This window comes from Styela clava, chromosome 3 (genome assembly GCF_964204865.1).
Source record: "Styela clava chromosome 3, kaStyClav1.hap1.2, whole genome shotgun sequence".
Taxonomy (NCBI): Eukaryota; Metazoa; Chordata; class Ascidiacea; order Stolidobranchia; family Styelidae; genus Styela; species Styela clava.
Genome location: NC_135252.1, coordinates 11,889,934 through 11,902,814, shown reverse-complemented (window position 1 = coordinate 11,902,814; position 12,881 = coordinate 11,889,934). Strand labels below are relative to the sequence as shown.

The window sequence follows — 12,881 nt, the reverse complement described above, 5'->3', positions numbered from 1 at the left end:
AATGTTAAAGTTGTTGGTTTGATGTTTAGCCTGATCAGAATTTGAGCTATTCGCAATGATACTAAATGAAATGTACTAGATTGATATGTTTCGCGTTTGTAGGATTGGATGAACATGGCATTCTACTCGTTTCACGTGGGCTCGCTCTGATCTAGTTCAGAAAAGCTTAGACTCCAATAGAGTTGGTTGAGTTTCTTTTTTGTCCTAAACAGTCGATAAGAATAGCAGCATGTAATGTTTTTGAAGCGAACACTGACAAGAACATAGGTTCATAGTTAGTCACGGATAGTAGGATAAAGAAGAGATTATTGTCCCTGCCTGGTATATCAATGTGTCTGCTCGAGTCAAGTTCAATTTTTTCAACCAGTAAAATCGAGCATATGGTATTAAATAAATATAATCCTGGAGAAGGGAAGTCGCGGGGAACCAAAGCTGGTCATCGAGAAGCAACACTCAAAGTACTAATGACTAAAGATCGGGAATTTTGCTTATGAAACTACTGTTATTGTTGGTGAGTACCGTACGGTTTTGCCTAATAATATAACTAAAATTTCTTGCTGGAGATAAGATAATTATTAGAGATTGTATATAAGAACCATCAGACCGCAGATGAACGGGGGATTCCCTTTTCAACTGGATGGAAGATAAAGTGCTTCTGTCATGAAAAGTAATTTGGGGAAATTTGAAAGATGCGCAGTGATAAATCGAGTTTGAGTTTACACTTTACATATACACAGATCTGGATAACCCATAAAAGCCATGGGTGAGCAAATTACGACCCGTCGAAGTGTTTCAACCGGCCCACTTGTGTCTGCTGAAATCGCGACTATAGTTTTTATGGATATAAATTTTCTTTAAAAATAACGTCATAATGGCCCTGGTTGTTACATTGCGCGTCTTTGTTTTATATAAACGTTAGGCTAGCTGATGTAAATAAACTGTTTTTATTCATAGTTTTTCATATTGAGTTTTAAGCCTCCGGCTCAGTAACCGAGTCTATTACCTGTAACTGGCCTACTTGGAAAAGTAATTGCCCACCCCTGCATCAAGCGAAAAGAGCGCGTCCCTGAGGCACCATTAAAGATTTCTCTGTGATGCCCCCTCTTCCTTGGTACCCTAACCAGTAGCCGTGTCGAAAGACGAACAACTCGACTACACCACACTGCAACTCGACTAAACGGATAAATCCTAGAGATAACGGGACTACCCAGGATTAAGGATGCTAAGTATGAGTACTTACAAGTATTCGATTCTTATCCGATTCCTAAATTTTCGATTTCTTGACATAACTTACCGAGAAAACATACGCACTTAAACAATACTAACAAATTAAACAAGTAAGCGATGTTCAAATATATGGACACGAAAGCCCAAACTAAATAGTATGGGTTTGAGAACCACTGAAAATTTTTCTAGCAATTGGTGCAGTAGATAATGATAAGAGATATTTTTTAATACCAAGAACAAAAAAATGAATTTTAACGAAAAATATAATAACAAAACAATTCAAATATCCACTTTGTGTCAAATAATTTATGTCATAGTAGGCCGAGGCCATTTATCTTTCAGTTTCGTAGCGCACATAAGGTAACTACCTGAAAATGATTTTAAAATGTTCCTTAGAAATTTAGTAACAAATATTGCCTTGTTCCCATTTCCAAAAGTTGCACGTTTTACAGAAAAGACGCTTTTACTACAATAAATATGTGTTACCATCTGTCCTATTTTCTCTGCTTTTCCGGTATCATGGGCCAATGAACGCAGACTTCTGCATGACGTAACAATCAAATTAGTCAGCTGTAGGTGGATCTCCCGTGGTCGGATGAATATCAGATGTACTACTGCTCGCTTTTGCGTTGAGTTGGGTAGCCTTTCCATAGTTTTTTTCAGTTATTATTAGTTTCTGTAATGCACGGTTATGTGAAAGAGAAGAAAATAATCAATTTTACTAATGTCGGTTGGTCTAAATCTGAATTCATAAGGTTGACAAGAACCTGGGAAGCAATGATAAGTTATGCCGTGGAAAGAAAGTAGCATTGAAAGCGATTGAGAGATCGAAGCGATTTAGTGGTATTTTTACACTCATGCTGTTCAAAATATGATTTTCTTCCTCATTTTAGATACTGTACTACAAAAGAAAACTGCAATGTTCCACCAATCCGACCTAACGCAGGCTTCAATCCCTGCTGGTATCAGTGCTATAAAATGGATTAAACAAGAAGTCTTGAACCGTAAAGGTAAATGAGAATCATAATAGTTGCAAACAGCTTAGAGGGGTTTTCATATTGAAATACTTCAGCATTTTTCTGCAATTGGAACTGCTCCTCAAACTCATGTTGGAGACTTCATTGAGGTTTTCAATTCATTTTTTTCTCAACTATGAAGATCTGTTGAGGTTAACGAGGAATTAATAAATAAAGCTGAGGATTTGTTTGTTTACTGTATAAAGAGGATATGAAGAATGTAAATGATACCAGGGCACGTCTATTTAACACTGGCAAACATAAGGATTATACTCTCCACCCAACAATGATTCACTGAAGAAGCATGTGGCCCTCAAATCAGTTCTTAAGTTGGCAAACTGCAAGTGTAAGAAAAATAGTCAAAATAATTTGTGCAAGTGTGGCAAAATCAACTTAAATTGCACAGATTTTTGTTTTTGTATTGACTGCAAAAATCACAGTACACTTATAGAGGAAAAGTCGATTTTCGAGATAGTGGATTTCGAAAACAATTCAGAAGAAAGTGAATTAGATATTGCAGTTGATTTAATAAGTATCATTTATTTGTTTGTTTTTTCGGACATTTGTTAGTGTCGTAGTCCTGTTTCTAGAAATAATATTGCCTTTGTTCAAATACATAACCACATAAACCAAAAAAAGACTAATTGTAATATTTTTGTTCACTATGTTATGTACATACTGTACATTCATTTAATTTTCGTGACTTTTCCGGTAAATTTCTAAGTGAGAAATAACTGACTTATTTGTGTTTTCGTGCTCACGATGTTAATTTGTGACTTCATTGCTTAAAAATAAATACGTTTGATAGCTTCTATAAATGAATGTAGATTTTTATGCTGTTCTTGTTGTAAACTTCTTGTGGTTATTACATAAAATTTATTCGACCTTTCGAGGTAACTCGCGACTCTTGTCACACAATTAAAGTATTTTGTTGTTGGTTACATGTATGCCATATTTTTCGTGATCTACCTAATAAATTATGATTGAGGAAGTCTGATTTTGGTCAGACAAAACGTTACAGGAATACATTTGTGTTAGTGTGCTGTAGGGCTCTCGAATTGCATTGTTCTTATGTATGTGTTGTAAACTTATGGTTATTGAATTTCCGGGAACCTGTTATATTCAATTTCGCATCAGGATTGTGGAACAAGCTGTAATGCGTTCAGTATGTTCATTTTCACACAAAACTGAAGAATTTATTTAGTTTTCAGAAGTGCGCTACGAAACTCATTTTCTGGGCGTTTTCAAGGCTTCGTCTCACGGCCCATATCCATGGTAAGGATCTACAAGTGTTTAATAACCTAATTATACATTTTAACAACGTCTTAGCATAACTTAACTAATAATAACTAAAGAGGGCTATGGAAAGGCTGCCCAACTCAACGCAAGATCGAGCAGTAATAACTAAGATTCATCCGCTCGCTAACAGCTGATTCGATTCAATTGTTACGTCATGCAGAAGTCATTATTCATTGCCGGAAATGTAGAGAATATAGGACAGATCGTAGCACATATTTCTTGTAGTAAAAGCGTCTTTTCCGTAAAACGTGCAACTTTTGGAAGTGGGAACAAGGCAATATTTGTTACTAAATTTTTAAGGAACATTTTGAAATCATTTTTAGGTAGTAACCTGATGTGCGCTACGAAACTCACTTTCTAGGCGTTTTTCAGGGCCTCGGCTCGCGGCCTATAGCAAAAAGTTCAATTGGTTCACATGTCTTCCTGTAAGCTCGATCGGAATTCGGATACAAAAAGCTCCTCTGATCTAAATGCTCATTCTGATGCAGCGGATGTTGCTGGGATACAAAGGTAGTTTTGGATACCAACTTGCGATGTTTGGATATATACGTTTTTGTTTTGTTGCCAACATTGCAACATTTTTTGTGGGTCGCAGATATGACAAGAGTTCTGTCATTCAAATATTTCGATATCTCAGCTGAAGCCTCCACCTCTCTGGTCAATTCATCAATGTCACCGCCAGTCACTTCAGAGCTACCCATACCATCACTGATCAGATTTTCAATACATGCTTAATTATTTCTATGGAAGAGTTCATTTGCTATTTTGGTCTATTGGACTGCAGACTGTTCCATCTCTGAAAATTTTTTACCTCAAACTGCAACTGAATTTTTTTACCTATTTTTGATACCCCTTGCTCCAAGTAAATAGGAGTAATGAACGCAATAAATAGGAGAAATTATACGGGAATGGTCCTAATGTGGCATGTGCCCTCAACCCGCGCAAACGAGCGAGAAGGACATTGTAGAAATATAGTCAAGTTTTCGCCGTTATAGCAATTCCACATATCAGTTTATACATATATGTGAAGAACTTGTCACAGAACATTATACACTGTTTGCAATTCAAATTTTAACCCTACGAATCGATTCCAATGCACCGGAGTCGATTCTACTCGAATCCGGAGTCGATTCCGCCATCCCTACCCGGGATACCGGTGACGGTACAGGAACTGTCATAGCTTTATGATTCAGTTTAAACGTAAATTGAAATACCAACTGATCCGAGTCACTTCTGTATTACCAGACCAGGTACCGCAGTACATTGTTCCCCATAGAAAACCTTCCACTTTCGCTAAGCACGCGATCCACCGACTTCGCAGCGCACAAGATCCGCTGATATACGTTCGTGTAACAGCCACAAGGTGGCAATTTTTGATGACGTCATGGCACACAAAAACCGTATTTCATACAGCTCACAAAAACATTTGAAATAAATCAATCTTTGACCACTAGAAATTTCAAAGCAATTGGTCCAATAGTTGAAGAGAAAGGCGATTTTTTCATAACGATAGGAAGTAACGCAAAGAACAAGAACAACATAATAACAAAGCGATCCATAGGTCCCATTACGTGTCCAATAATTTGAGTTGGTCAGACCTTAAACATGTTAAAATCAATGTATGCTTATTGTTTTTCTCAAGTATCATCTTAAACCTCTCTATAAATGTTTGGAAGCGATAAAAATATGTGGAAGATTTCTAACTTGGTCTTCAATAGACCTTATTCATTAAAAACCCATCCTACGCGCAAAAAAAAAGTGATGTAAAAAAATATTTTTTAACATTAGCTCTTATGGGGAATGTGATCACCAGAGCAGAAATTTGCATTTTATGTAATTTTATAGATATCTTTCATTGTATACGTGAGCAGTTTTGAGGATAAAATATTTTTTACATCTTTTTTGATATTTTCATTATGATAAACATGGTCAAGATTTTTAATAATCGTTCATTGAAATTTTAATGAGCGCGGTGTTTCCAATGACGTCATTCTCACTAGACCATGAGATTCTGCCAACGCGCCGTGCTCTGTGGAATATGTGCTCCAACTGCTTGTGATAACAGAATACTGGAATACCGGTACCGGGACCACAACTGGCGTTCAACGAAAGACCTATTTTGGTTTTAATTGGATGTTATATATTTCATGAATTCCATGTACATTTCTGGTACACCTTTTCAAAATCCAATGGCCTAACTCAGTTCATATGTTGACGGTACCTACCACGTACGGTACCTATCCCAAAATTGGTGATGTTCAGGGCTGGATTCAGACCATGAGAGACCCTTCATATTTTTGAGCTCAGAATTTCTCTCTAAACAACACCACATTTAATTGCTTAAAATTTAAAAATATGAAAGCATTAAACTTTTCATTCTCCCCATTCATGGGTGTGAATTTTTAATTAAAAGAATGATAATTTACTTGAGGCAGTTTTGCTTTCAATTTCTTTGATCAAACAACCGCTACAGCCATACTTTAACATAGAAACTTCCAGCAGAATGCGCATAATAATAATTTCCCTTATTATGATGCAAACGGCGCAATAATGGCTGTTTACAATGTGGTTGAAACTTGTTGTATACAGAATTTTCTACTCTAAAAAGCTTGATATATATATATACTTTTTGTAGGGTTTAAACTTGTCAAGTTTTCAAAAGAATTAAAAACTTTGAAACCGAATTTCGAGGCTCTAGGTTTCAGCCTGCCTAGCCTATTGGTAAATCCAGCCCTGGTGATGGTCCCTACAGCAAATTTCTAGCCCTAATCACTCAGCAGATTGAAATAAATGGTTTTCCGCATTTATTAGCAAAGATAGATATTTTAATTAAACATATAGTTCAACTTGAAGCCTGTATAATGATATAAATATATGTCCCATTATTACTGCATTGTGAGAAGGCTTTCCACACTATCAAGTCTATAAGGTTTTAGCGTCTTCCAATGTCTCAGATGGAAACTTCAGTCTTCATTTCGCATATTCTTTTCATTAATGCCATTAGCATTTGAAGCTTGACTGATTCCAATGTACCTTTTCCATTGTTGTTTAATGTAATATCCTAAACGTGACTTCAAATTTTTTTCTCACTTCAATCATCACATGTTTGAATACCCGAGCTGACTTCTACTGATTTGTTATTAATTTACAATTTTTTTTATAAATTAACTGTCGTACTTGCTAAGTGTCCACTAAGTGAAAATCTGCAAAAAAAAGCAGTGTTTAATAATGGACTACATTTTTAACCGAATCCAAAAATATTCCGTAACTTAGTCAACCCTTCCTCCGAGGAGTTTTTGTTAAAACATCTTAAATAACTGTTAATCTTGATAGCAAACATGGGGGGCAGGGGGGAGCTGACTGTGATGGTCGTATCGCTCCCCAGTCTATACCGAATAACTGTGTGTTTTGTATATGATTTTTATTGATTCAATGCTTGTATTCTGGTTGACAAAATAAATCTCCCTCTCGTATTCAGTCATGCTTTTTAACCTAGTTACGAGACCGGTATTGTACCATGATAGGTTGGATATATTCATCTTTTTTGTATACAGGTACCGTACAACGGGTCCTGCCTATTGGCAAGATGGCCAACATTTTTGTTGGTAGGCCTATTTCAGTATTTACTAAATAATTTAGTTTTCACCTCTTGCAGCCTTGGTACGGTACCGGTAGTAAATGATTGCTAGCTGTACAGGTATAAATGCGTAAAACCAGTAAACAAACGTGATAGAAATGGTACGGGTTATAGATTGTCAATGTTAAACGCTTCCAGTACCGGACGGACACGGACCCAAAGCGACATTAGGGCCGCATTTGCAGCGCATATCCCACAGAGCCCGGCGCGTTGGCAGAATCTCATGGTCTAGTGAGAATGACGTCATTGGAAACACCGCGCTCATTAAAATTTTAATGAACGATTATCAAAAATCTTGACCATGTTTATCATTATAAAAATATCAAAAAAGATGTAAAAAATATTCTATCCTCAAAACTGCTCACGTATACAATGAAAGATATCTAGAAAATTACGAAAAATGCAAATTTCTGCTCTGGTGATCACATTTCCCATAAGAGCTAATGTTAAAAAAAAATTTTTACATCACTTTTATTTTTTTTCGCGTAGGATGGGTTTTTTAATGAATAAGGTCTATTAGTACTGAATTGACTTTCCCCGACCCTTGACCCCGGAAAATTTTCCCTATATTTCACTATTGCGATAATTTTGATACTTATTTTGAGAGAGTTGACGCTTACGAATGCGAACTGGTTTACATGTTTAATTTTTATTGAAACTATCTGACCGCGTGCCACTTGCAAGTACTAACTGTTAGTTGACTGAAACTGACAAATAACACGCAAAACCACTAAAACGAAGCAATGCGCACAATGATTCTTAGATATCGGTCTGAGCGAATAAAATGTCTGAGTGACGGATTTATCAATAGGCAAGCTTAGGGGCCTCGACATTAAATTTGGAGTATCAATCATTTCCAAATCGTTTTAAAACTGAAAAGGCTTGTTTTATAATAAGACCGGTTCAAAATTTCTGAGCCGTGTCTTCCCACCTCTCGCGACTATAAACGGGTATTATGGCGTTGGATTTCTGGTGCCATGAAGTTTTATTACAGCTTGAGTTTGTTAAAATGTTCTTATATTTAACCTACTATTTAATTTACTTGGGTGATTAGCGTGCTCTTCTTACCTGTAGTAAAAATTTTGTATCTCACGCAATTAAAATTTTTATTCATGACGTCATATCACACTTTTACATAACCGTGAAATGTCTATTATGAAGCCATAATGGATTATTGTTACGTCATTGTTAAGGAAGGGCCTCGTAAATTGCATAGCATAGGGCTTCTAATTGTCTGAATCCGGCCCTGCTGAAGGGTCACACAAATTTCAATTGTCACAACGTCATTGCTGATTGGTCATTGTTACGAAATAAACGAAGAAATCGGTTCCAGGGGAAATATTCATACTGAAACTTATTCAATTTCAGATAACATGGAACATTGTTTCCCTATTACTATTTTTTTTCTATATAGGGCACTAAAGTCTCAAGTGCTTAGGGCACCCGAAAGGCATGATCCAGCCCTATATATACAGGGTGGGCCATGAAAATGTTATCTTTTTCACATTCTAAATATATAATGAAGAAAAAATTTGATCGCTACTCGTACATATTCCATTGCTTACTGGACTCAGAACAGCAGTCAGAGTATACAGTTATCTACATCGTGGGTTTATAATATAAAATCATACTATTTAATTATTTTACACGGACTCTATGGTACAACGTTTCCCCATCGGGAAGGAATTCTTCCTCACGAAGAAATTTTGATGTTCTTGAGAAGGAAATATCACTTTGCATTTTGTGTAGTTTCATAAATATTGTTTAGTTCTAAAAATATTACCATAGAACGTATTTATGGATGTGTTATAAACTATTCAAACACTGCAAAAGCCAGAGTTCAAATTGTGCGTAGAACTTGCTAAGGATAGATTGAACAAATAACGAAAAAGAATTTATATACGTAGTGAGGGAGAAATGAAGGGATCCGAAATAAGCAGAGGACGAAATTTATTGAAAAAGGTTGGAAACCACTGCTATAGCACGTGGATGTTCAGTAAAGTTACGTATTACGATAGTGCTCTAAAATGCACGACATCACTCTGCTCTTGGCAAACGTATACACCATACACAATGACTGCCTTCTTCACTCTCCTTATTAGGTATACGTTTCACGTAGTTTACCAGACATGATGCATACTGCTTTAAATTAAATAATATTGCATGTTGTGTAGGTCGTCGTAATATAGCAGACGAACACAATATCCACCTTGAACGTGTTAATTTGTCGAGTAACTTCACACGATATTTGAATAAAGGACTGCATGTCAAGTTGATCTGGAAAACGGAAAACTTGATAATAAAAACTACGCAATCTTGACATATAACAAGTAAAGGGCTTCAAAATATGCATTTCAAGAGTAATGATCAACAAAATTAGCGGAACGTTATCTAGTTAGTCATACCAACATTTTTGCAATTTCAAAACAATTTTAAATCGCACAGTGATTCGTTGCAAAAGCTGTACAACAATGCGGTACTGACAGCTTACACGTAATTGACAATGGTGATGTGACTGTTTTTTTCAAATTTTTTCAAAACAACCGATAATTACTGCGTTCATACCGGAAGTAGGATTGTATGCAGTTTCTATCACGTTCCGACGTCCTCTCATTTATTCCTCCATGCACTCGTGACGTTAAATATTTAAATACGAAATGTTCACGTGTATTAGGCATTATTGAGATGCCGTACCTCTGCCCACTAATTTAATTATCATCTACAGATATTTCTGATAGTTTCTGGTATGATAAAGAAAGTATGAAGTAGAAATGTCGCAGTTGGCTTTTATCGGGAAATTTTTTTTTTATGGCAATATAGATCTTGTCTTGTTGCAATCCCTGCTTGATGCTTAAAACGACGAAAATACAAGAATCTTTAAATCTTGCTTTAGATAGCCAGTGAAACCATCTTGTAATATGCTATCTATAGGCCTATATGAAACGACCAAAAAGCAGATGAACATGCTTTTCTAATGTGTTGGCAATACAAAATGCAGTTGCCAAATTTTGGAAAATGTTTCGAGACATATGAAACTCTTAAATATGTACAAGTCATTCTTACAAAGTTATATCATATTCGTAGGTTCAATAATATATATTTACAGTATATATATAATATTAATATGCAATTTCTGTATCGCATTCTGCTTGCGTGCATTGCAGTCAAGTGGACTGCCGGCCTAAAATGCCAGGTGGGGTACGAGTCGATATCCAGTAACTCACCAGTCACAATAAAAACGCAAAAATTGAAAAAATGTCCCGTATCAATACCACGTCCTGCGTGTATGAAGATTACCTCCACGGTTGAAGGTGAGTTTCTATATAATTTCGTTAAAATATCTGAACTGCGAAAGTGGGTAATTTATCATCGATATTGTATTTAATCGATAGTATTGTATTTGATCGCTTTTCTCATCTACTACTGACTAATTGCTTTGAACTTTTCATTAGTTGAAGATTGTATTTTTCGCTAGAAGATTTTACTTTTATTTATTTTAAAAATTCTGTGGGCTCCATATAATCTGTTTTGCTGTTCAAGGACGTCATCGAAAATTGCGCACTTTGTGACGCGTCCGCGTTAGTCGTGATCCGTGAAGATTGCGGTGCCTGTGGTCTACTCAGATTGCATGTGACAGATTGCATACCCGTACTTCTTTGTTTTGGCTTTCGTGTCCATATATTTGAGCATCCGTTTCTTGTTAATTCTTTGTTTTAATGTAGGTTCCGGAAAAGCTATATATTACGCGTGTTCTGCACGAGTAAGATGTTCTAGATTGACATGTGCGACATCTAAAGAATTCATAAAATCGTCGATGGGAGCAAGATTCCGAGCCTCAAGTCCTCAAGTCTTGAGTGCTTCAAAGTAAGAAATATGTAATGGTAATTACCTAACGTTCAGGCTCGAATATATAACGTGGTGCAACGTGCTAAGTAATGAAGTGGAAAATCAACTTTCTAAAATTTCAACAGGCTCAAGCATGAGTCATTTGCGCTATAGACTCGTGTAGACATTCATTGCTATCTATGTCAACTCGAAATAATTTTTTTTATACTAGGTAGATGCGTAGGAGTATGTAACTTTTCTTATAAACAGGAAAAACAATATCTTTATTGGTTGTATGAACTACATTTATAACAGGAATTGCAAAATCGCATGTTGCGAGGAAGATAATTGCAATTCAAATGGCGCCACTGGAAAGGGAAGAACAAAAAATGGTAGCTTCAAACCCAGAACTACCAGGCCACCACGAACAATTCAAACTACACCTTCTACCAGGGGCACGGGTAAGCTACAAAACCCCAAGACGTCTACGCCTTTTCTTTCAAATAGAATCCACTCAACTAACTTCCCTATAACTACTACGGTTTTACCAAAAACGGAGAAGCCGAAAATTCTCCCAACAACTGTAACGAAACCGACCAAACAATCGTCTGTGACATCACTATCAACATTGCCGATACTGACAATCTCGGGGACATGTAATCTAACTGTGAGTCAAAGTTTCAATACTGACGAGGTAAATCGCACAACTGATTCTACAATCACAAATGTTCAAACTACTTTAAACGAGTTTTTAAGTACCGCCTCAATACCCATCTCTGCACTTTCTGTACAAACCGACAAAACTATATATGAATCACCCGTGTTCACAAAGGCTGCAAATCAAAAGTCAAAATCTTCCGGGGATTCTCCACCATTTGATGATGCTTTCATAGTTACGGAAAATATGCCAAGGGTTTCGATATTGATAACAACAATGGAAACATCGAATTCAACGGATAGTTCGAGCGAAAGTATCACAAACAAATTTTCAATTCAAAACGTAGTTACAGATAAATACAAAATGTCAACAACATCTTCTGGTTCTACAACTTTTATTGTGCAGTCAAATGTTGGGATACCAATTTTATTTTGTATCTCGCTGATTCTAAATGTTTTCTCGTAAATTACGTTTACCTTACTTGTATACTCACAGTTCATATGAATAAAAAAGTTATAAAGGATTTTTGGAATTAATTATTCTAACTGCTCAGACCAAAAAAAACGTTTTTACTTTTTTGTTTTGTTTATTAAAATATAAACTTTGTATACCTAATGTATTATTGTCTCCTTTCACGCTCTGTCTCTTTTAATACAGTATTAATCACATTTCTATGGTGTCACGTTTATGTCGAATTATTGGACACAAAATGTACACATGAATGGCTTTGGTAATATGTTGTTGTTCTTGTAAGTAATTATTTTATCGTCTTTTTGTGGAAAAATCGCTTTTCTCATTAGCTACCGGACCAATTACTTCAAAGTTGCAGTGGTTGAAAATTCCATTTTCGCTAGAAGACTATTTCTGTTATTAATTTTAAAAAATACTGTGGGATCTAGTGGATTCATTTTTTTGTGCAAGAACGTCATCAAATTCAAAATTGCGCAATCCCCGGCGGTTCCGTGTTCCCGTCAGTGGTCAGGTGACTGCGATTTAGGTAGTCTACTGTGACTTCGTACTTCGTGTTTATCGCTTCCTTGTTCATAAATTAATGCATACATCATATGTCAATAGTGATAACATTTTACTTGCAAATATACGCCACAGTGGTATGAATTTTGTTCAGCCAACCAGCTCATTTTTCAAATTTGGTAAGAACATTAACGGGCAAGTCAAGGGTGCGCACGCCTCTTTAAAAGTAAAAAGGACAAATTTTGTT

The 12,881-nt window shown here is 36.0% G+C and overlaps 1 protein-coding gene across 1 annotated transcript; it reads left to right on the top strand.

The window, feature by feature from the left end:
* The first annotated feature begins 9,749 nt into the window (after positions 1–9,749).
* On the top strand, positions 9,750–12,828 carry LOC144411628 (uncharacterized). The gene is made up of 3 exons (XM_039412631.2): positions 9,750–10,490; positions 10,902–11,043; positions 11,320–12,828. The coding sequence occupies exons 1-3, from the start codon at positions 10,154–10,156 to the stop codon at positions 12,125–12,127; spliced, it is 1,287 nt and encodes a 428-aa protein (XP_039268565.2). The 5' UTR covers positions 9,750–10,153; the 3' UTR covers positions 12,128–12,828.
* Positions 12,829–12,881: the final 53 nt, after the last annotated feature.